General features: G+C 42.3%; 1 protein-coding gene across 7 annotated transcripts in view; it reads right to left on the bottom strand.

Moving 5' to 3' along the window:
* IRF2 (interferon regulatory factor 2) overlaps window positions 1-26,177 on the bottom strand; it is a 66,415-nt gene that overhangs the window by 10,163 nt on the left and 30,075 nt on the right. For all 7 annotated transcript variants that reach the window (XM_032769327.2, XM_032769326.2, XM_075066398.1 and 4 more), the window contains exons 3-6: window positions 15,603-15,702; window positions 14,801-14,977; window positions 11,170-11,216; window positions 3,772-3,886 (exon numbers count right to left, since the gene is read on the bottom strand). In XM_032769327.2, coding sequence (XP_032625218.1) covers window positions 3,772-3,886; window positions 11,170-11,216; window positions 14,801-14,977; window positions 15,603-15,702 — 439 coding nt within the window. The remainder of the gene's footprint in view (window positions 1-3,771; window positions 3,887-11,169; window positions 11,217-14,800; window positions 14,978-15,602; window positions 15,703-26,177) is intronic.

The raw sequence follows: 26,177 nt of genomic DNA on the forward strand, positions 1-26,177 counted from the left end.
GTCAATGCTTTGTGGACTTTGGATGCCCTGATACACATCAGGTACTGTAAGGCACAGTGGTTCAAAACTCATTTACAGACAGTGGCCCAAATAATCCCTGGGTAATTCTACTGACTTCAGTGGTTTTAAACAGGGAATGAATCTGGCCGAGTTTCTCCTAGAGGCAGGGACTTCTTGCCATCCCCTGCAATACCAGCTGCCATATGTAAAAAGCAATGTCGAGCTGTTAGCCTCTAAGCACCAGGGTCGGTGACTGAAATGTATTTCATGATCTCTGCACTGCAATTTGGTTAAATATTAACAAAGGAGTTTCCCACTTCGGCAGGTAAATGCTGCTCCACACCTTGGTTAGAAAAAGCTCCATTTTTTTACTCTATACAAAGTTGAGGCAGCCTGTAATATTCTGCAAGTTCTTCATCCAAGGATCCCAAAACACGTTACAGACATTAGGTAAGCCACACAACACAGCGGTGAGACAACTTAATATTTTTACACCTGTTTTACAGATGAGTAAACTAAGGCACCCAGAGGTTAACTGACAGTGAAACAAAGGTAAAAGCCAGGAAGAGAACCCTGAACTTCCAGTCATGTGTTCAACCCACAGATAGACAAATACTTCCCCCATGTACAACTTTTTTATCTCAACAATATAATCATAAAACAATTACACTAATAAAATGCATCCTCTGTCTACTAAATAGAGGGAGCATTGTATTGTAGAGAGCATATCCACAGCATGTGGTCTGCCCTCCGCTACACTAGGAAAGGTTTTTAAAATTAACAGGGATTCCGGCACTGATGTGAAATATATTTGCTAAGCAGAAGTTGTGCACAAATATAAATCTAAAATAACCAGCAGGTGATAAAAAGCTCAGGGTTAGACCTAGTCTCGTGAGTGTTCCTCAGAATTCACAATAATCAAAAACAAGAGAAAATTATGTTCTATCTTCATTTGAACATAGCAGGTCAAAACTCCTTACTCAGGCAAAAGTCTCATGGATTTCAATGAGAGTTTTGTTGCGCTGGGGGATTTGGTTCAGAGTGATTTGTGAGTAGTGATATACTGTTAGACTGAAGGATTATAAAATGATGGATTGCTTTGCCTATTTTAACGGATAGGAATTGCCATACTGGATCTGATCAACAGTTCATGTAGTCTGGTATTTTGTCTCTGACAATGGCCTATATCGGATGCTTCAAAACAAGCTAAAAAGTAACCACAACACATGTAGAAAATTACACAATATTGTAACAGGAGGGATGCAGGGGAGACATTTCTTCTAGCCCCAAACTCGTGCCAAGATTATACACTGATTATGACAGACTTAGTCATTCTTCTCAGAGGTGACATAACTGCAGATGCTATTCTTATTAGCAAAAGCGTTAAACAAGAAAAACTAAAGATGCATTTTTTCCCAGTTAAAATAACTGCAAATAATTTTGTTCTGTAAAATGACAAGTAGCTAATCTGGAAACCTCCCGAAACCAGTATTTTATGAAGCAATCCCAGCAAACAAAACTTTAAATAGACATTGACTAGGCTCTTTAAAAGGAGCCTGATTTAGAATTCCTACCACTTTGCTCCAGATACTTATTTCCACTGTAAACAACATTCTTCCTGGTTCTGCAGCAAGCTCTCCATAAGAGCAGAGAGGGGGAAAAAACATCTCATGTTCATTATCAGTGTGAAAGCACTGTATTGTGCAATGCTGTCTTATTAAGAACACTCTGCCTTCATGGCCTTATCTTTCTCTTCAGTACCTGGAGAATTCTTACTCAACCCCGAGAGAGAAATTCAGTGCTCATCAGCAAAAATACTGGGAGCTTGGACAAAATGCCATGAGCTTAGCCTCAGCTGCACCATCGCCCTCTTTCCCATCCCCTCCCCAGCACACACAGGATGAATCTATTCTGCCTCTCTCTTTTTTTTTTTTCCTTCCTGTTTGTGTTGAAAAACTCATGAAGCAGTAAATAAGCATTTCCCTGTTTGCTGCCTATGTGAACTACACAGCCTAGATAATTAAACTAGAAAGCACTCACACAAACAGGATGCTCTCAATTATAGACCAAATCCCAATTGCCTTATTCGTGAAATAAAGATTACTCACAGCAGTGAAGGGAGCAGGATTTGGCCCTAGGTATTCCTGCTATGAATGATGTATACCTGGCAACAATGGCAAAAATAAAGCCCTACAACATTTGGATTCGCTTCTGTCTGCCTGAGTGAAAAACAGTAACTCACCTTTGTAACTGTGTTTTTCGAGATGTGTTGTTCGTATCCATTCCAATTAGGCACAAACACAACTAACTGGAATCGATATGAGCAAGCACTCGAAGAACTTTCCTTATTTTTATTATGGCACACAGACCAGACTGTATTAGTGCCAGACTAGTCTTTTCCTATGAACTACTGAGAACCTCTTATCAATGCAGAGTGCATTTAACTTCCAGTGAAGTTAAATGGGAGTTGAAAGCACTCAGTACTTCCCAAGCCTAGTCCAAATCCATAGTCCATTGAAGTCAGTCTTTCTTTTGACTTAATTGGGTTCAGGCTCAATATGCCCCCAAAAGGGTTTAAATTGTCCATTGTTTGACTTATAGTTCTCTAAATAAAGCAAAAATGTATAGTTTCTTCCCACTGGCTCCATATCAACTCTGGGGTATTTTAGATTTCAATTTTGTGCTTGGATCTGACTTACTTGGGAAATATGTTTCATTACAGTGCTGGAATTCCTTCAAGGCTAATTTTAAGACCCTCTGTAACAGAAGGAGTAGAAATCTAAACATGCTCACAAAAAACACAGTGCAATTAAATGTACTGCTCCCTGGAGAGCAGAAGCACCCATAAATTTTCCATCCAGAGAAGTCTCTCAGTGAGAAAGCCTACAACTTAGCCTGCAAAATAAATGTGACAAAAAACAAGTCATTGCAACTAAACTCTATCATCTTTGCACAGAGAAAGTTAACGTATTTTCAAACACTTCACCTTATACAGAAAAAAAGACATTCTAGGCCAAGTTCTGATTGGATTTCATTTCACCCTAACAATAACTACAGCCAAAGAACTGTCAAAACATAACCCAACTTACATTGCTAAGAACCAATTATTCACATTTTACTCTGTCGGCTAACTCCTAACGCACCAGTTTTAAATGCAGTTTTCATTCATCATCGCTGTTGGCATTGTGATGTTAACAGCACGTTTCGTTACTGAAGTGCTGCTTAAAATAATCTGAGACACATCACATTTAACCCTTTAATATATATTTTTAAATTACCACCAAAATAGCAACCTGTCAAAAGCCCTTCAAGCCATCTTGGAATCATGAGAACTTTCAACTTCTATGCCCCAATGTTACTGCTCACTGTGTACTGGCTAAAATATCAACCTGGCTGTGGAACGCTGCATGTGGTTCTCTCTGGAGTTGGTTAATGTCAGGAAGGGCCACCAAAGTGATGAGAAATACTTTCCCCCCCCTCAGGAGATGAGCTTGTTGCTCCCAACCCCTGCTAGCCTTGGAGCAAGGGACGGAGCTAGAGACCTGAACTCACATCCTGGGTTTGTGGCAAACCTTTAGATCACACACGTGGTCCTGTGAAGCACGTTTTATAACTTTGGCAAACTCCAAAACGTAAAATATTGTTGCTAGAGTCAGCTTCCTGCAGTCATATGTGCTATTCTGATACCATCTGTGTCATGAATGGGAGATGTCTAAAGACACATGCATACTGGTTTACCACTTGTGAAAAGTACGCACTGGAAGCACTTACCTACAATGTTCACAGTACTGTCAACTTCACTTTTTATAGTGGAGGGTAGGAAGTAATCAGAAGAGACCTCAGTCATTCCATTAGTCACTGCAAAAGATGACTCAACTGGTTCTTGCTAGAATGAAAACAGTGAAGTTGTGTCAGATTTAGTTTTGGTTTATTTTAGGAACTTTGACTTTCTTCCCTATTCATCTCTTTGTGCCAAGATCACAACATAGCAAATCACTTTCTGCCTGTCACACACCCACTGTCCCCAGGTAGAAGCAGGATGAAGATCAATACTTAAGTTCTCCAAAAGGAGGCCAGAGATAACTACATTTCCATGCCTTCTCCATTTAAACTGAAGTTAAAAGTCACACTTTACATTGACAGCAAGGCCTCCAAAGAACAAATCAATTAATACACTATTTGTTATAAAAGATTAACACTGGGGGGTAATGAGGCTGACACACTGCCTTAAAACAGCATTTTATTAAATATTCATCCTCATTACTTTCCAAACGTACTGCAGCAGTTAATTCTGTCTGAAACAACGCCTGAGGTACAGTGATTACTAAATTCTATCCTTAATTTTTCTCTAGCACAAGAGTCTAAAACAAAACAAAGCATTTATACTAAATCAAACCTTCTAGATCTCATCATAGCTGTTGTCATAGGGCAATTCTGTTGGGAAAACAACTACCCCTGTTCTATACACAATATACCTCTATGCATTTGCTGTGTGTCAGCTGGGAAATCTATGTAACTCTCTTTTGAATATACTTTAGAAGTTATTACAAAAACTTGGGAGTTCTTTAACAGGCCATCATCATTTTTTTAAAACAGGGGATTAACTGCAAGATCAGCCCTCCTCCCTGCTGGATGCCTGACAAGCCCTCTAAATCATTCAAGATATGATTTGATTTGGGACTGACAATGCCAGGATTAATAGTAAGGGCCTGATTCAAGTTTGCCCTGAAACTTGTGTGATCATTTACATCTGAGCAAACTGAGTGCAAAGTAGGTGTAAGATGATACCATTCAGATCTGGTAGGGTTTTATACTTACTTTGCATGGGTATAAAAGAACACACAAGGTGTAGGGCAAAGGTGAACTGGGCTTCAAGTTTTCTGTTCCCAGCCCTTCACTCTGTAAATCCAATAAACTCTATGATGATGGTGTCAGAGAGACCATAGGGACACTGGGATGTCCCTTTTCTAAAGAGCTTGCTCTTATAGCTGCAGTGCTACCAACCAGTAGTTACCATTTTTGGTCCTGATTCTCATTTACACCTTTCTGTCTTTACAATGGGGCCTTAAAGTGAGTGACAATATAATTCAGTCCCATCTAAGGGCCCTTTACTCTGCCAGAGCTGTGTAAAATGCCCTTTGCATAAATGAGAATCAGGCCCTTTATATGCGATGTCAGTTGCGTCAGTCCCATAACTCAAAGCATCAGTGTCTTCAGTCCACAACTGGAAAGGATGAATTCTGATAACTTTCACTGGTCCTTCATAAAGGACCCAGGGATAGCAAAGAAAAATTAGGACTACAAAAAGTTCTACGTTACTTGGGACATGACTCTCTTCTGACATGCACTGGTTTAATACCAGAAAGACTCCACTGAACTCAGTGAAGTTACTGTTAATTTAAATGAGTGTGAGAAGAGAATCAGGCCTTTGGTCCACGCACACACTCTCTCTCTCTGGAACTGTGGAGAAGATGAAGCATATGGGGCTGTTACCTGGGGATATATGTCATTATGAGGCAAATATTTGTACTCATATCATGTATATGACATGTACTACTTGTACTCAGTCCATCTCAAAGCTTGGCTGCCTTGTAAGCTGTTATAAATCTCTCTAAATGGATAACTTACTATGTGTGCATGTGAGAACACGCACTGGTAGGTTATAATCTATTGGTCTTGGGAAGGTTTCCAGTGGGGTGTTTCCCTGCTACAGTTCCCATACGCTATACCTGATAAGCAATGAAACAAGTTATAAAACCACCATTTATTCTTACTACAGCAGGGCTGCGGCTGCTCCTACTGAAATCAATGGGAAAATTCTCATTGTTTTCACTGAGGGCAGGACAGGGCCTACTGTCTAAAAACCGAGACAGATGGACACAAGCAGGATGAATTTACAGCAAGAGCTAAAGATCAGAATAGTCCCAAATTATCTGGGAACATGCACCAATTTTTTGTGATTTTTTTAAAATCAGAATTGATTGTGGAAATTAAAGTGAAAAACAAATTTTCTCTTGTTAGCAGTGGATGCTGAATAAAGTACCATATATTGAAAAATGCTAAATAGGAATAGTCTAAAAAATGGAGACAAATTTATCCCTACTGTAAATCGTGAAGTAAATGGTGCTATAATGAGGATTAATTTGGCCCACTGTTTGTTCAAATACATTAAAGAGCTTTTTAAAATTGATGTGACATATATGGCAATTTCCTGAAATAGCCTTGAAAACCCTTATTGAATTAATTATCTTTGGAGTCCACTGTATTAAATGCAAAGGTTATGTATTATTGTGGGCTTGGATGATCAGACTACTATATTGAACAATATGGCAGACAAAAATGATCTTTTGGGACAATACATGTAAAGTGGATTTCCTGGGAAATAGCTGGAGGAAGGGGAATGCAAATTCCTTCCCTCTACTTATGCAAAAACCCAGCCTTCTAAAGCTACGCACTCAGGAAGGGATCATGGTCTCCTGTTCTCAGAATCTGACGATCAAAGGCCACACTATATATAAAGAAACAGGCTAATTTGCCCAGTGTCAGTGTGCTTGTTCTGAGCTAAAGCAGATATGAACTTGTAACCACAGAAAAAATCCTTGATGGGGTTTGAAGGGCTGACTCCTACCAAAGCCCTGCTGAAGAGAAAGGGGTGATCTCTGGTAAACTTATTAGCATGTGTATAGGCTCTTTTATTGTTTTAATAATTTTTTTTCTGTAATGCTTCCACCTTAAGAATAAATGTGCCTGCTTAGAAAGGACTGCGTGGTAACTTAAAACTGTGGGCAATTACCTGGTCATAGCCTCTGGAGACAGAGCAAAACACAGACACTGGCCTGCTTAGGCAGTCTGGCTTGCCTGGGATATCACAATGTAGGCAGAGAACCGTGCAGCCTAGAAAGCCTTCGGTCAGGAGGGAGAGAGACACAAGTCTCCACCCAGGACAGGTGACAGCTGGAGCCAGAAGCCTAGAATGGGTGCCCTTGGCGGACCATGGAGGGGAAATACGGGTACAGTTGCCCTGAACTGTGACAATTCCTCTCTCTCTGCCTTGAATTCTGCCTCCACTCAGCAAAAGCTGATCCAAGCCAAAATCTTCAGAACAAACTGTGCAAGTGGTTACTATAAAAGTGGTACTTTTCTGCCATTACAGATGCTTTTCTGCCTATTACGTGTTTGTAAAAGTTAGGCAGTAGTTTTCCAATGGGACCCTAACATTGCAGCCACAAAACAAACATTTGCATGTTTGTACAATGCCTAGCATAAAAGAGCTACCAATATTGACTGGGCACCAGTGTACTATCAATATTAATACTGATAATCAGCAATAGATAACACTGAAGTTAGGGCCAGATTCTTGGCCCTGACTAAGTCCACTTTGCACTGCACCAGCACCTCACTGGTACAAAAAGGATCTTAAAGCCACTTCAAGGAAGCAGCTGGAGATTTTCAGCAGGGGTTTGTCAGGCGCAGGGATAGGAGGGGCATGCTGGGGGCAGGAAGGGAGCACACTGTGTCCCAGCTGGTACTTAGTCAGTGGACCAATCCCTATGGGAATGCGGCAGACAGTGTAACTTGAAGCAGACTGAATTAGGTTTCTCTAAGTTGCACGAGGGGCTGTTGCAGCCTTTGGCACTGTAGAACTGTGGAGACAGAAAGGTGTCAGAGCTGAGGATCTAGAGCCAGATGCTCAAAAGGAATTAGGCATCTATGTCCCAGTTTTGGCTCCACTGTGAGGCACAAGACTTCTGCCTAACCCCTGTAGATACCTAATCACATTTTCAGGGTAAAAATTCCCTCAGGACCAATATCTCTGCCTTTGGGCATTCACACTGCTGGCTCACCCTAGGTGTCTGGATGCCTACCTCCCACCTAAGCCCCCAGAGCGACTGTCAAACTAGGAGATACAAAGGTGTTAAGATGCTGAAGTTGCATGTGGGAGCTAACCAGTAGGCATACTCAGAGGCTGCCTTCCAGATCAGGTCCCACCAAAGCCCACTTGGAGGAGGAGCCCTGTGGTTAGAGCAGTTACCTGAGATGCAGGAGACCCAGGTTCAATTTCCCCCTCATGCAGAGGGGAAGAGGGAGGATTTGAACAGGGGTCTCCTACCTCTCAGGAGAGTGCTCTAGCCACTGTACTATGGGATGTTCTGATGGGGGGCTTGCTGAGTCTCTCCTGATGAAGCTGTTCCAATGTGGATAAATAATGAAACTGTGATTGGAGCTGGGGGCCTAATCTTGCTGGCCCAATGACTATTTAAATATTTATCCACAGTCATTGGAGGGGAGGTGGGAGAGAATGGCTCTACAGTCCAGTGGTTAGGGTCATTCACCTGGGACATGGGAGACCCTGGGTCCAGTCCCCCTGCTCCAATTTCTCTTTCACTTTTCCACAGTGGGACAGATTCAGCAGAAGAGACAGAGGGAGCCCCCACATCAGAATATTCTTCTGAGAGGTAGGAGACCCCTATTAAATTCCTCTCTCCCCCTCTGCCTGAGGGAGGAAATGAACCTGAGTTTCCCACATTCCAGGTGAGCGCTTTACTATAGGGCCAAAAGTTATAAGGTGAGCATCAGCAACAGAGATCAGCACCTCCTTGCATCTTTGTGCACCTATCTCTGTTAAGAGGAGCAGCACTTAGTATTCAGTTCTCTTGTCAGCCTCTCCCATTGGCTAGCTTAGATATCTCCCTGCCTCACATACTGGCTTTTGAGAATATCATTCTAAGGTGTTAACTCTTCCTATTCATTATATAGGGAACCTAGATGTCTAACTCAGTCTTTGCAAATTTCAGCATTGTCCCTGTGATTTAATGAGCATCTAAAAGTTATGCACTGTGTCACAAAACCTAACTCCTTTTGAGCACTCAGTCTTCTCCGTCTGTAAAGTATAGACCACGGGATTATTTCAGGCACTTTAACAGGCATCATGTCATGGAAAAGTTTCCTAGTAATCTTCATGAGAATGAAACACTGTTTTAAAGGTGAAGTGCAAAGATTTCATTTAAAATAAAATAAAAATAAATAAAGAATCTGAATCATCAACAAAACACCTTTGTGGACCTGCAAATTGTAAGGGTGTTTCAATTTTCAAACAACATACTTGTAAATTATGTATCCTTTACCTATGTAGCAGTGTCTGAATTAAGGATCACTATTACTTCTGCAATAACTGATGACATTCTAATAGTTGTTGAGAGGCTGCAATCATTTTAAAACATAAACAATCTAAAATCAGCACATGCACAGTTGTTGAAATAAACCAGAATACTCTGGGATAGCATCCTGGCTCCAGCTCACAGGGGCTGGTGAGTTCTAATCTCATTGGTGTATGGGAGAGTGGACTGGAAGCACGGACAAACAGCTTACATGTTCCAGTGTTACAGGATGTAATATCCGGAAGATGCTGCTCCCAGCACTTGGGGTCTACTCCTACGAATACTTATTACCAGACATAATGCCATGAGTAATAATCCCACTGACTTCACTTGAACTACTCTGGTAATGAGTGCTCAGAGGACTGGACTCATGTGAGTAGGAGAGGGGCAGCGTTTCTCATGAATGGAGCCAGTGCTATCGCTTTTATTTATTTAACGTTGTGACTGTAAAGGAAGTGTGTGGGGGAGGGGTTAAGATAGTGTTAGCTAGCAGTTGGCCTTGAAGGCCACCAGCTGCTGCTCCAATCAGACAGAGAAAGGTATGGGTAGAGAATTGTTTCTCCGCTGGCAATTTGCATCCCTCTGACTGCTAATTATGATTGGCACTTACATTCAAATGAATACTGGTGGCGATGTAATCTAGATACCAGGGTTAAATAGTGTTGTCTTAAAACAATCTTAAACTCAATAAAAATACAATAAAGTAATATCTTGAAATATTAAGTATACTTATGTATTAAATGAGACAAATGCGAGCACAGGTTTTGTTTGCCACCTCCTTCCATTGAAAACCATTGTCCAATTGTGGAGAATTTGATTCTGTGATGCATCAGGAGAATTTTTCCTTGAATTCAATTTTAACAAGGGTGCATTTCAAAAAGAGTCTTCGAGTTCATCATGCATAAAATCCTTTCCATGCCCTTAAGGGGGCTATGGCATGCAGAGCCTGCTACGTGGAATAGCTCACACATATATAAGAACTACAGTTTCTTCTCAAAAATTCCAATTTAATTAGGGGAAATATAAGGCCAGACCCTTCAGTACATATTCAGACAGAATTCCCACTGACTTCACAACAGCTGGTGCCAAATTCTCCTCTGGTGTAAGCAGACAAAATTACCACTGACCCCAGGGACAGCTGAACCTGTTAATGGCAGGCTGAATTTGGTCTCTCTTTAATAGGGAGTGGCAGGGAAGTCAGGGGTTGCTCATTACTGCACACTGCTACAACTCATACACTACAAAGGAGCTGTTACTGTGGACACAGATTTCAGTAACAGCTCTGCCTGAGAAAAGGTTGCAGGATTTGCCCCATGTTCTGCTAATGATTTGAGACGGTAAACTTTGTTTTCAGTTATTTTTTCTGAACAAGATTTCTGATTTATTTCTGGCTTACAGCCTAGTCCTGCTCACATTTACTCTGGAGCATGCGTCAGAGTCTCTCTAATGACTTCAATGGAACTATTCCAGCTAGGAAGCACAACACTTGCTAGTGAGGATTGGCAAGTTCAGGCCCATAGTATGTTTTGGCAGGAGCTCTGCGCTCAGTTCCAGGATGTGTAAAGGAGTCATGAACACAGACTGCAACTCTATTAGAGCTACTGTTCTTACCTAAATACAAACTAATTTCCAACACAACAGCATCACAAATTAATTACACAGGGTATTGTTGTTGCCTAGGACCATTCCCTACACAGTTATTTTATTTCTATCAACACAAATGTACATTTGCTAAATATATCCACAAGCTGACTGTTTTCTAATATCCAGCTGCAACACAAACGCTAGTGCTATTCTCATCACATCAGCCACAGTTGCAACGAGCATCATGTTAAAGAAATGCAATGTGTGCCATTCGCAAGACATAAGGCGACAAACCACAGGAAAAGAAAGATGGCAGAATGGACGACAAGTAGCTCGGATATTATTTTAGAGTGGGTATAAGAAAAGTTATAACAGAATAATTGACACAAGCTAGAGCGTCACTCACTGTTAAACAGCCAACTCTTACCTTTATTTGTTTGGATTTGTCATCCTTCTCAGTCTTTGGTTTCTTTCCTGGAGCAATGGAAGGAAGGAAGGAAGGAAGTTTTGTTACAACCAACTGTGAGATGAACAACCAATCAACCGCCACCTACCCCTTGGCAGAAAAAAAAAAAATACTAACTAGGAAATATCATTTGGTGCCTCAAAACATCAGGACCTGGTAGGGATGGGAGGACTCATTATGCTTAATTCTGAGCACACTTCAGCACTGAGGGGCCAAAAAGTTCAGTATGAATATTTTGGGTACATGGTCTGCTTTGGAAAGACTGTAAAAAAGAAGCATTGATGGGGCAGAGAAGGGGAAAAAATCCAGTGGAAAAACAGGGGGAAAATGGAACAGAGGACAGATTGAAAAACAGGGACAAAAAAAGGAGCAGAGGGGGAGAAAGCACACTCCGAATTAAAAATAAATACAGTCTATGCAGTACACCATACATAGCTCGCCCACTCATTCAGCCTAGCTTGTAGGCGGGAGGCATTAAATGGCCCCAGGTGTGCTGGAGCAATTTATACAGTGGGGGTGCTGAGAGCTATTGAACCACATTGTAAATCCTGTATGTGATGGAAACCACTTCAAGCCAGGGGGTGCAGCAGCTCCCCCAGCCCCCTAGTTCCAGCACCCATGAATGGCCTTTTCTTTTCCTAATATGTATCACAAGGTTCCCTTTAGTTAGAAAAATAAGTTTGTTTGAATGTAATCACACTTGGAAAAACACACATGAATTTCAATTAGAATGAGAATGATTTGTAAAATCACACTTGTTTTGAGAATCCAAATAGTTTACCATATTCACAAAACCTTGAACCCCATGAGATTCAGCCATCCCTTGTACTGGGACATTGAGCATCACTGTGAATTAAAAATCCTTGCAGTCAGTTTCTTTTGCCCCTACTTGTGCCTCAATTTATTTAAGAGACAGAGCAGGAAGGTGGCAACACATTATGAAATTACAGACAAGGCCCTGTGTATTCCAGAATCAGCTCTGCACTCCAGAAACTCAGCAGTCATTTTGAAGACAAGTTATGTTTCTAGCCTTTACGACTATGAAGAGAACCTTACAGATTTGAATGGCATGTAACTCAGTGCATCAAGGTATGCCAGAGTCTATAAAATGCACAATAATAATGGAGGTTTACCCATCTCCTAGAACTGGAAGGGACCCTGAAGGGTCATTGAGTCCAGCCCCTGCCTTCACTAGCAGGACCAAGTACTGATTTTGCCCCAGATCCCTAAGTGGCCCCTGTCAAAGACTGAGCTCACAACCCTGGGTTTAGCAGGCCAATGTCAAACCACTGAGCTATCCCTCCCCGCATCATAGGTGGGTGACACCCAGTAACTTTAAAACCAATTATCTGCTGTGCCCAATCTGCCATACATAGCTCAGTCTAGTCCTTCCCCTGTAAGTGCCAGGTTCCCTGTCTTTCTCCTCCAGTCACACTCACCTTACCAAGCACAGCATCACCTCAGCCACTCCTTGCCTTTCAACCACCACTGGGAGTGTTTGGCTACAGGAGGCATGAGGAATGGAAAAAGGGGGAGGGCTTGTGCTTGATAATAGTGGAAGGAATGTTTGGCATGGGAATCTCTGATTGGGTGGAGAAGAAGACAGAGGGACCTGGGGATTACAGCGGACAAGAAGCTGGATATGAATCAGCAGTGTGCCCTCGTTGCCAAGAAAGCCAACGGCATATTGGGCTGCATTAGTAGGAGCATTGCCAGCAGATAAAGGGAAGTGATTATTTCCCTCTACTCAGCACTGGTGAGGCCACACCTGGAGTATTTTGTCTAGTTTTGGTCCCCCCACTACAGAAGGGATGTGGACAAATTGGAAAGAGTCCAGCAGAGGGCAATGAAAATGATTAGGGGGCTTGGGCACATGACTTATGAGAAGAGGCTGAGGGAACTGCGGTTATTTAGTCCAGAGAAGAGAAAAGCGAGGGGGGATTTGATAGCAGCTTTCAACTACCTGAAAGGGGGTTCCAAAAAGAATGGAGCTAGGCTGGAGTCAGTGATGGCAGATGACAGAACAAGGAGCAACGGTCTCAAGTTGCAGTGGGAGAGGTTTAGGTTGGATATTAGTAAAAACTATTTCACTAGGAGGGTGGTGAAGCAGTGGAATGGGTTACCTAGGGAGGTGGTAGAATCTCCATCCTTAGAGGTTTTTAAGGCCTGGCTTGACAAAGCCCTGACTGGAATGATTTAGTTGGGGTTGGTCCTGCTTTGAGCAGAGGGTTGGACTAGATGACTTTCTGAGGTCTCTTCCAACCCTAATCTTCTATGATTCTAGGGAGCAGAGTGGCCAACAGGAGCTGTAAGTGCCTAGTGGCAGATAGGAGTAGAGGACTCAGGCAAGGAACCTGGAGCAGGAACTCTGAATGGTATAGGATGTGAAGCAGACTGCAAAGGAGCACTAGCTCTAGGGGGTGCATTTTCTGTTGTCTTTAAGATTCCTAGCCACTATCTATTTATGAAGAAAACATAATTAGAAAAACAACACAGAAAAAGGTATGTCCACACAGACCCTAGCTAATTTACACTCAGCATGTACCATATTTCTGCCACAGAATACAACCAAGAGTGGGTTTTTTCCTAACCTAATTAGCCAGCAGGCAGCAAGATGTCTGCCTCCTAATTCTGAATGAGTCTGTTAACTATAATCATCTCCACTACTTCCCTAATCTCCTTCCATGAAAGGAGGATACCCTGATCAGACAGAAATCTCCCAGAAGTCCTAAAGAGAGGGCAGAGATGCCTCTATGCTATCTTCTCCCCTATGGACACTCTATGGAGATTGGGCTATGGGAGGCTTTAGAAGGTGGAAGCATGGGTGAGAGAAAGGCACCATTCTCCATGGCTTTCCCACGTCCTATAAAGTGGTAGATATCTGTGCCTAAATTAATGTTTCTTGAATAATCCACATCTGCACCTCTTTCAGGATGAGTGTTTTTGTACAGGCAAAGGGGGGGAGCAGGGGTGGAGGGAAGGATCTCCTACAAAGCACAGATCTCCAACCTATGCATGTATACCTGTTCCAGTGCTAAGCACCACCCAGTAGGACACTTAGTCAGAAACTTGATAGGATGGGGGAAAATGTCAGTTTGTTTCTCTTTGGGAGTAGAAATGAAATGATTGTAACTCTGTAGAAGTAGATTGGTTTTTCCCTTTAAAATGTAGTAAAAATCAGAACTTTCATGTCCCATCTTGACCATAACAGTTTCCTTTTTGCTCCAAATATGAAACAGACTAGATATCTGGGATCAGAGCCACAGATGCTAATTGACAGGGCTCTATTGTCTTCAATGAAGCTAAACCAATTTATACCAGACACTTGATCTTCAGACATCACATCCTGCGTATCCTCTCTCTTTCAAAAAAGTATATTATCCCTTTAAATGAATGCAGTCTGTCTATTTTTTCATGGAAAGTTTCTAGATTCAGGGAATATTTTGGATAAATACATATGACTTCACAGAAGCCAAGGTACAACAGCCATATTGTGCAGGTCTCAGATTCTAGAGTAGAAGTCTCCATCATCAAATTAAGATCCAGCTAGGTACCTAACACTGATTTCATGTTCATGGGTCCCTTCGTCTACCTTTTTTGGAAGGCCTTTCGGATAAAGGTAGCATCCTGTAAACCCTGAAGGCATTGTTTCCTTTCTTTATACTTTTGTCTTTGACTTCTTCTATATCAGGCAAGGAGTTCATAGCACATCGGAAGTTTGCCTTCCATGTCTTTGGATCAGGTTTATCTACTCCTGGTTGAAATTTTCCTAACAAGCAAGAAAATAAAGAAAGTTAGGTACATATTAAACATTTTTCAAAGCCCAAGGAGAGGTAGTAGCACTATGAGTTAGTGTCAGTGCACTCCTTTTGATTCTGGAGACACAAGTTCAAACCACAGTTTAGGTTGCAAGAGAAGGCACATTTGGTGACCTCATTTTCATGCACATCTCTAGAATACATGATTGGCAGCTTCTTCTCAAGAAAGGCCCCGAGCTGGAATAGTATGGGTGTTGTGGATCAGATGCAATGCTACAGTAGTGCGAGTAAGCTTTTACAGCACTTACCTTTATTATTCCTGGTTCAAACCTGTATTAAAATTTAAGAACATAAGGGCTGCTGAGCTGTCTCTACTCTCACTGATTCTGAACCCAATTTTGTTTCCATTTCGGTCAATGAAGTTTCACTGTTGTCTTCAATGGAAGCAAGATATGGCCCCTCAATAAAGTTAGGAGAGTACCAAGGATGTCGCAAGAGGTACTCAGCATCTCTCAGATTCAGGTCCTTAAATTCATTCACCGCATTTGCAAAAGCGAACAAAATTAAAGGGAAAAATCTCCGGGAGAAACACAAAGGCAAACCAAATCTGGTCCACAGAAATGAGAGTTCCAGTACCTGTGTGAATTGCCCAGTTTCTAAATAAAGGAGCATCTTTTTCAACATCCCACCCATGTCGTGCAGCATGCATCCAGGGAATCTGAAAAATCTTCTTCTCCTGGAAAGAAAAAACAAACACTGATTGACTCACAGATTTTCTGAGGACTTTAATCCACTCATTTAAAAATACATCTACAGTTCCAGCATCGGCAAGTGTTCTGTTTCATTTGCTCCCTTATGGTACAATCCTGCTGTTCCTGAAGTCAATGACAAAACATCCACTGGCATCAGAGGGAGCAGGACAGAGCCCTAAGTTTGTGAAACCTTCAAATGCCCCTTTATTAGGTGACCAGACAGCAATTGTGAACAAACAGGATGGGGGTGAGGGGTAATAGGCGCCTATATAAGAAAAAGTCCCCAAAAACAGGACTGTCCCTTTAAAAATGGGACATCTGGTCACCCTATCCTTTATGGACTAAAATTGGGCAGGTTTCCAAGATGACATGTATAACACACGCTGCACCACACATTTATAAATATTCAAATCAAGGCACTTTTGGCACTGCAGAATTTTTTCTTTTTACGATTAGAAATTTGTATGAAGATAAACATGCATAGGAGCAAAGCTAATGACGTTGTTGCTGAGGGCAGGAGGGTGAGGGGCTTAAAATTTACCCTACGAGGCACCAGCACAGTAGGAGATGATGACATCTAAAATTGGGTGAGGTAAGCAAATCCGACGCAATAACACAGTGAAATGTACAAGACTCCTTCACAGCAGGAATCAAAGGTCATTAAGGAAGCAGGATGCAAAAAGAGGAGGGACTAAGGATCATTTTAGTATCTCAGTACAGAACAGAAGAATGTACTCTTTCTTTAGGGCTCTGAAGGTTACATCTAAGAACACTGTGATCAATGCATTATATACATTTCTATGAAATAATCTAAAAATTAACAAACGGTAGCTTGGGTGGTCTTCTCTTCCTCCTGCAGCGCCACTTTTTTTCCTTCTCTATCTGTCTCTCCTCCCAGTCTACGTCCCATATGTATTCTCTCTCAGATGAATATTTCTATAAAAGTAAAGTTTTACTTTTTTTCTTTTCTCATCTCTCAGTGATATTTTCTTTTTCTGATTCTGCCTTTTACTTCAGCTTCTGACTCCATTCAAACTTTTCTCTCTCTTGTTGGTTAGGACCATATAGTTATGTTCATTTTTATTCTTCTATTCTCATCTTTCTCTCTCTTCTCTTTAATTTGGCAAAAGCAGAAGTTTGACATGCGATGTCCATTTCTCTCTCTCATCATTCTTCCCACTCATTCTCTATACATAGGCCATGTCCTTTCATTTATTCTCTTTGCCTCATTTTCTCCCCTGCAAAACAGTAATCGGTCTGAAAAGAAGCTCTCCTCCTTTCCCAGCTATAACTGATCATATCTAAGGTGAAAACTCTTTGCCCACCCCCACTGTGCTCAGGTCCAAAGCATCACTGCATCCAAACCCAGCAAGGACAGGCCCAAAGCTTTAATGTCTGTCAGCACTATCAGTGCTCCCGACCAGCCACCGTCCTGGTAGGAAGCACAAACAGTATTGCAATGCAAGACACAGCAGTAATGGTTCAAGTCAATGATTTAGCATCCCTAGCTCCAGCTCAATGCTTCACTGAACCTTTTCTCCAAGCACATTCCCTGTGATAATACACAACATGTGTGTCATGAACTAAGAGGAGTATCAAAGGGAAAGATGGTCATGCAGCAAGAGGGAATATATTCAAGTGAATCAACAATGCAATACTGAAATCAAAAGAACCGATGGAGAATGAATGAAACAAGGCAAAAACACTATAAAAGTTTGGGGCCAGATGTATTTTCTAAACATTATTTCAAAATTGTTGCATAAAATTCCATTTGCCTACATTTAACTTAACAACAATGAAGATATTAATAATATATTTCTTGCCAGTTAACAAAATACTTGCCCCAGATGAGTGAATGGATTTTCACAAGGCTGGTTTAAATATATAATTATCCTCTTCTTTTCTTTGCGTAATATTTATTGTGCACCTTCTATATTAAGAAAAGATGGGTTTGAGCCTGAGAGATATTTCAGCATGTTGAAGATGGCAGTAAGTACACTTTACGAAAATGTTTTATACAATCTAACAGGGATGAAACAAACGGTGTACTACAGAAAATTAATCAAGTTCTCTAGGTTTTTATATTAATGTCTATAGAATTTAAGAGTGCTTATATTCATAGATGCACAGACTTTTAAGGCCAGAAGGGACCATTAGATCATCTAGTCTGCAGGGATGTTGGAACAATTTGTATAGCGGGAGGCTGAGAGCCATTGAGCCAAACTATAAACTCCGTATATGATAACAACCACTTCAAGCCTGTGGGTGCTGCCGTTAGTCTGATGTTAGTCGGACTTCCTGCATAACAGGTCCTTACATTTCATGCAGTTACTCCTGCATTGCACACACTAACTGTGTTTGATTAAAGCACATCTTCCAGAAAGGCATTCAGTCTTGATCTAAAAACATCAAGAGATGGTGGTTAATTATCGCCACTGTTGAAAGTGTTTGTCTTATTTCCAATTTGAACTCCTCTGATCATGTACAGTGGAAATACTACCTCCCTATTCCTGCTCACTACTCTCCTGTTTATACATCCATGGATTGCATTAGCCCTTTGTGCCACAACATCTCACAGGAAGCTCACACTGAGTTGCTTGTCAGCTAGGGCTAGAGCCCCTGGTTTTGGAAAATTTGAAATAACATGACATGAAATGAAAATCAAAGTATAAGAATAAAAACCAAAAAACTCCCCTGCAGCAATGACTCCTGTCCTCAGGACCAGGACCAGCTCCCTGCTCTGGGCATTGCAACCTGGCATATGGGGTCGCAGCACCACTCAGTTTTGGTGAGTGGTGCTGCGACTTGGCACATGGGGTTGCAGCACAACTCAGGACTGGCCCAACCACCTGGGCCAAACCTGAGTGGCTCTGTCATCCCATACAGCCGGCTGCAATGCCTGGTGTGGGAAGGTCTGGGCCCAGCTCCACAGGACAGGAGCTGCTGCTGCAGGATGAGTGCAGGATGGGCTCGCTCTGCTACCTCCTCATCAGGTCACAGCACCGAGAGTGAGGAGCCAGGCCCAGCTTCATGGGATAGGAGCTGTAGGAGCCGTCACTGCAGGATGAGTGCAGGGCAGGCTCACTCTGCAAGTCCCCTCCAACTGCCACCACACCCACTGCTCAGAGTTAGGGCCCCATCCAAATTGCCTCCCGCTTCCACGCCACCTCCCCACCCAGAGCAGGACCCAATCCCGCAAAGATCTCCCACCCTTGGAGGCAAGACCCACTCCCCCATCCCCACAGATGAAATGAAATAAAACAAAATCCTTACCCATGCCCCCACCCCAAATATATATATATATATTGATGGAATATATATTGATGGAATATATATATATATTGATGGATCCATGGAATTGATGGAATGCTACTACAACAGTAGACCTAATGAGAGGGGATATATGAAACGTATGAGGGGACTGTGGATGGACAAAAGACCTACATCCACACTTACTGAGAAACAGCTAGTTACCCAATCTTCAACATAGTAAAGAGGAAGCTGCTCTCACAAGCTTGATGATAGACCAACTCCACATACATCCAATCAAGAGACCTGGAAAACAAGTGATGTGCAGCCCCACCTGAAGCTGAAACTTCACGCACCCCTCCATTCAGAGCACAGCAGCTGATATAGGCATTAATCATGAGAACTAGCTACAGTCACATCCTCGAGACTGATTACCAAGCTCAGTGAGAATCCATCAGATAAGTATGTTAAAGATGCCAATAGACCCTCATGACAATTCCTCCCACCATAATCTCAAACCATGAACTGGTATACGCTACAGCTCTGTAATCCTGAAATGCTTGGTACAGATCAAGAAGACAAAGTATGTACCACCTGGAATGAGTTGGAGATTAAGATCAAAGGCAACTCGAGAAAGTTAGTCAGCTGTGGAACTACAGAAGGGTGTAAGATATAAGGATAGACTCGGCTACTGAAAAAATACAAGACTTGACTTCCATCTGAATCCTAGAGACTGCTAAACAAAGCTCACAGCACTAGCTTCCAGGCTAAGGAGAACACGAGGAAGGCAGAGGCAAAAAAGTAAATCCCTTTCTCAAGAACCATTCCAAGTGTACTCCCACTGCAGTGCACAACACATAACACGAGCCACCAGCAGCAGAAATTGAACAGTACTGAGAAACATATGGGAGAAGAGAAAGACTCATAACACCAGTGCAAAGTGGCTGAGCCTGAGAAACCAGAGCACAGCATCTCCCAAACAAAACCAGTCACCATCCAGTAGAAGAACACTCCAAGCGGTCACAGAACAATTGAAGAGCTGGACAGCACCTGGACCAACATATCCACACCTTACTGGCAAAGAAAACTAAACACTGCATGAACGCCAGCGCACAATGAACCAGCTGCTAGCAGCCAGGCTCCCACCCAAACTGCTACACAAGGAAGGACATGTGATCATGAAAGACCCGCAAAGGGACAAACGTCCAACTACGGCAATAACCTGCCTCCCCACAACATGGAAGTTCCTTCAGCATCATAGCCGCAACTATCAGGACCACATGGCCAGACATGAGCACACTCAGAGGCATTGACACCACCAGAGGTCAAAACACCAGTTGCTCCATAGATAAAAGCAGTCGCCCACGACTCCAGTCTAGACAGACCAATCTGAGCAACAGCCTGATTGATACAGAAAGCCACGACTAATCGCGCCAAGACACTGATCTGAATGCTGGCCACTATAAAAATTCAACAGGACACTAAGACCTTCCTCAAAACTCAATGGGGACTTATGAGACAACACTAGAAGTCATCGGGCAGTTTGCACAATGGGCCATCAAGTGTCGTATACCAAGTAAAACGTCCCGCTGCTGTCTGCATAGGGCTTAAACCCCCTCGAGCCAATAATACAAGGACTGATACGGTTACCAGGTCGGAGTGGAATAACCATCACCACCTCCTCTGACATGGATGACACCGGCTGTATGCTAAGAAGGACCGAGAGCAGTCAACGCTACCACGCTGACGCGGATTCACAGTGAGGATGATGTCATTCGGGACTGGAGAAGTGTGGCCCGGAGGTAGTGAAGAAAGGAATATTTGTCAGACTGATAGGGGTGAACTACTCAGCGGCCACATAGCAGAGCCATACGACAGCTAACAATACTTGCTCCCACGTCATGGAGACCACTATGAGAGGCAAGGAAACAGCACATCCAAGTATCACTCAAGGATAAGACAGGTCCCGAAGAGCCAGCTCAGTGGGAAGAACAAGATCCATGCACAACGGATACGCCCTACCATCCATCAGTACCCTGCCGTTATGTTGAGCCAAAGGAGGACAGAGCGCTGCCGATGTGGAGACCCGTGAAGCTCCTCACAATGCCAGGAGTTTCCACCCAAGTCCAACACCCAAGACTGTTATTACACCGAAAGACAAGCGGCGGCTGTGTGAGCCGGTCAAAGCACTGTCCTGGACGAAACCTGGAACATCCAGGAGTACATCCAGTAAAGATGCCCCCAAAGATGACTGCTGAGAATGCCTAGCGCAGCCAGACATGGGAGGAGACCGCAGCAAAGAAGTGCTCATGGCAAAACAGACCTGCATGGGATCTGTACCATCGACAGAAGCTAGGGCTGACATTGGAAATCCACAGCTGCTGGAAACGGCTCGACTAAAAGACAGCACTGAGGCATCGCATAGCGCACACGCATGCAGGCACATGACTCAATCCATTGAAGCAGGTCTACCCACACGAGAGAGGACCCAAGGTGCAGACTGTGCGAGAGAGGCCCAGAACAGTTCAACACGTAGTGCGGATGTAAGATTGCAGGCAGAACAGCATCACTGAACGCACAACCCAGTGGCTGGCATGTTCAAGGAACATCTGCACAGCGTATGGCTAGCCTTCCCAGACCGATGGGAAATCCACAGAAGGTTGGAGAATAGCAGGCTAAAGATCTGTGGACTCCAGGATCCAGACAGACAGCAGGTACTGGCCAATCAACAGACCATCGTGTAATAGACCAAGACGAAGAAAACATGGTGGTGATAGATATGCAGTGCAAGTGACAAGCACGTCGAAAAGGAATATGAAAGCTGGAGAAGTACAAGGCCTGAAAGAGAATAAGAGATAATGTGAATGAAGGCCAAAGTTGTCCAGTGTGTAGGAGCACTCGGTGCTGTGTCCGAAGCGTGCAGTGGCTCCAACAATCCAGGAAGCAATATTAGAGCCTCTCTGCTCAGAAGAGTGCAAGTGCTAGAGACAGCTTAAGACGTTATCTGCCGCAGGAACCTCAAACTCCCAGGCCTCTGTAGAGACCGAGTGAGGAGGACACAATACCACCCATAGGTGGTGAGAGGGGAATTTTTTTTTTTTTAAAAAGCAAGAAGAATTTCTGATTCTGGAATCCCTTCCACAGTCACCGCTTTGTGGGACACAGCCCCCTGTTCTGTAGATATGGCCTGCACTCCTTGTTCCCAGGTGTATAACTTTCCATTTGGCTGTATTAATATACATTTTGTTTGAACAGACCCAGCTACCTTACCAAGCAATCCAGATTGCTCTGTTTGACTCTTCTGTCGTCCTCATTATTTACCATTCCATCATCAATCTTTGTGTCATCAGCAAAGTTTATGAGCAGTGATTTTACATTTACTTCCATTCTATAGGATGGTTCATAAAAGCCCTATAGGAACTGTCATGCTGACTAAGATCACTGGTCCATTTGTCCAGGATCTTGTTGCTAACAGCAGTCAGTACCTAACACTTCAATTTTCAAAGAAAGGTGCAAGTAAACTTTTAGTTGTCAGTTATGTAACAGTCTGCCTGCAGCGGAAGGCTCTTCCTAACTACACTCAGTTTGTGGCCTGAAGCATGAGGATTTATATCATGTAAGGTAAAAATCAATCCTATCCAATATAACCACAGATGTTCTCATTAGTCATAGAATCGTCTAATCTATTCTTGAAGCCTACTAAACTCCTGACTACAGTGATCTCAGTGGCCACAAGTTCCACATGTTAAATATGAGTTGGATACCAGAAATAACGCTTTTTCAATGTGAAACGTGTCTTTTCAGTTTCATTGAAAGCCCTTGTGAACAGGTGGCTGCAACCATCTGTTCTAAAGCAAAATCCAGATTGGGTGGAGTAAAAAACTCACTTTATCCCTTTCCTTGAGTTTGCTTTGTTAACGAAGACATAAAACATAAACAATGACAAGCCTTTTCCTTAGGCTTGGCTGTACCCAGAGGTCCTACTGGAGAACTGCTCAGCCCATACTATCTTCTCTCTTGCTGGACAGCCCTTTCACAGCCCTCAGAGATGCCTTGGGGAGAGGTAATGAACCACCTGTCTCAATGAATCAGAAGAACCTACTTAAACCTTGCCCATCAGGATCAATGGCTGGTAAGAAGGTGATATCTTCAGCAAACACTGTCACCCTGGGACAGTCCCCTTGTTCTTGCAGTATGAAAAAGTGTAACTAGAGCCCCAGTTTATGTTCTCTATGTTCTTTGTTATATTGTACCCATCTGTGATCCCACTTACCAATCACTTTTCTTGACAGTTGCAGTTTTTTCACGTGGAAATCTCCCTTGCATCTAATAATTATCATCACCCAAATCTGAATCACTTGTGTTTCTGCTTCATATTTTTTAAGACCAGAACTGAACACAATATTTCAGGTAACAGCATACCACTGACATATAATAGCATTATATCATCAATGTTATTTTTCATCCTACTCCTTATACATCCTGCCATTGTCTTCTGTTTTGACAGATGTTGAGCACAAGCTTTTATTGAGCTTTCCAAAATGATGCCCTGAATGACTACAGTTAATTTAGAACCCAGCAATTTCTATTAAAATTCAATGCAACTCTTCCATGGAAAAGGTAATGCTCTCTCATTTGTGTTGACAATTCCAAAGATTATTGGCCCTGCTCAGTCACGAACTGTACACACAGTATTTTGTCTTTCAGGCATTTATGCAGGATGCTGAATCTCATTGGGAATAAATGAATCAGGCTCGCTGTAATCTTTAGAAAATGTAGAACAAATATGTGAATCATTAACTAACTACAGTAGAACCTCAGAGTTATGAGCACCAGAGTTACAAACTGACTAGTCAACCACACACACCACATTTGGAACCGGAAGTGTGCAATCAGGTAGCAGCAGAGAACAAAAAAAAAGCAAGTACAGTACTGTGTTAAACTTAAATTACTAAAAAAAAAAATAAAGGGAAAGTTTTAAAAAAAGATTTGACAAGGTAAGGAAACTGTTTCTGTGCTTCTTTCATTTAAATCAAGATGGTTAAAAGCAGCATTTTTCTTCTGCATAGTAAAGTTTCATAGCTGCATTAAGTCAATGTTCAACTGTAAACTTTTGCAAGAACAACCATAACATTTTGTTCAAAGTTACAAACATTTCAGAGTTATGAACTGCCTCCGTTCCCAAGATGTTCATAACTCTGAGGTTCTACTGTAAAGCAGTGTAATAAAAATGGCTAACACCACATTCAGTTGGAGACATCAAAGGAAAAGTAGAAACAGTGCTTGCACTCTGGCAACAAACTAGAAAAGGAAAACAACTTTGAAGACTTAATGCTTTCTTGCTATACTGTCACAACAGGTAACAACAGAGCACGAGGTCAGCTCTTTCCTAACTAGAGAGTTGCAGGGCAAGTTTTAAATAGGCTGTGTCTGTCTTGATGGCAATATCCCAAACATGTGCAAAGAGCCGAGTGCTTCAATTCCTGCTCTTGTTACAGGTCCTCTGATTGCTCCCAACTCCATGCCTGTCACTGCAGCTCTTCTCTCCAGCTGTATTAGGGACACTACCCCACCCTCAGCTCTGCATGTCACATACCCCAACTTTGTCTCAACAGAAGGGTGAACAACCACTGCCCTTCTGCCACTCAAGCTGACAAAATTTCTGCTTGCCCTGGCTGAGCCGGCAAATGGATTTTTCAAGTCCAGTACACGGGAATCATTTCATCTACCACTGAAATGTGGCCACTTCTAGAGTGGAACACGGTAACTATTTAACAGTGCACAGTAACCTTATGCAGCAGGACAGGACAGGAAGTGAAGAAAAAACTTCTCCATTTGAAAGTGCAGGGAGCATTTAGGTAAGTAAAATGTAATTACCTGAGATGCCATTTAGCCAACATAATATGAAAACTGAAAATATTCCCCATGAAAGTGAACTATGAAAGTCCCAATACTGAACTTTTAGGGCTTCACATTTAATACAACTTAAAAGTGGTGTATTCTAATAGCAGGTGTACTGTTTTTTCTACGCAGATTCTTTTCTTTACCATGAATCATTGCAGAACTATGGTTAAAAAAAACCAGCACCTAAACCCTACAACTTCTACAATTGGCAAACCATAGGTTTAGTGTATAAACAAAGCTGTGGGTGCAAATGATACCATATCATTAAGGCTACGAGTCTGTCACAGATTCTGTGATTTTATGAGACCTCTTTGACTTCCTGAAAATTCCAGTAATTCAGCCCCAGGCAGTGGGGCTGGGACTCCAGCCCCCCTACCACGGAGCTGGGACTTCCGTGATTTATTGTTTATTGCCCATGTCCTGTCCATTATTTCTAATAAAAATACCCATGCCAAAATCTTTGCCTTATGTATCACTGATTGCATGTGCTGCCTTGTTTAAGGTCAGGATTTACACTTAATGATAGGAATTATTTTTGGTTTAATGACTCATTGTTGGAGTGATCAGTTGCAATTAGAAACATTTTGAAGTGGATTCAGGAAGCCATTTCACATTGTAAGAGGCAACTATGAAGATATGTGAATTTTCGGGGAAAGATCAGATGCTATATACAAGTGTAAGACCGTACGAACAGTCATACTGGATCAGATCAATGGTCCATCTAGCCCAGTATCCTGTCTTCTGACAGTGGCCAGTGCCAGGTGCTTCAGAGGGAATGAGCACAACAGGGCAATTTTGAGTGATTCATTCCCTGTCGTCCAGTTCCAACTTCTGACAATTGGAAGTTTAGGGATGCCCAAAGTATGGGGTCACATTCCTGATCATCTTGGCTAATAGCAATTGATGGACCTATCCTCCATGAACTTAAGCAGTTCTTCTTTGAACCCAGTTATACTTTTGGCCTTCACACCATCCCCTGGCAATGAGTTCCACAGGTTGACTATGCATTGTGTGAAGAAGTACTTCCTTTTATTTGTTTTAAACCTGCTGCCTATTAATTTCAACAGATGTTCCTTAGTTCTTGTGTTATGTGAAGGAGTAAATAATATTTTCCTATTTACTTTCTCCATACCATGTAAGATTTTATAGACCTCTAACATATCCCCCCTTAGCTGTCTCTTTTCCAAGTTGAAAAGTCCCAGCCTCTTTAATCTCTCCCTATATGGAAGCTGTTCCATACCCCTAATAATTTTTGTTGCCCTTGTCTGTACCTTTACCAGTTCTAATATATCTTTTTTGAGATGTG

The sequence above is a fragment of the Chelonoidis abingdonii genome, chromosome 5 (assembly GCF_003597395.2).
Source record: "Chelonoidis abingdonii isolate Lonesome George chromosome 5, CheloAbing_2.0, whole genome shotgun sequence".
Classification (NCBI taxonomy): domain Eukaryota; kingdom Metazoa; phylum Chordata; order Testudines; family Testudinidae; genus Chelonoidis; species Chelonoidis abingdonii.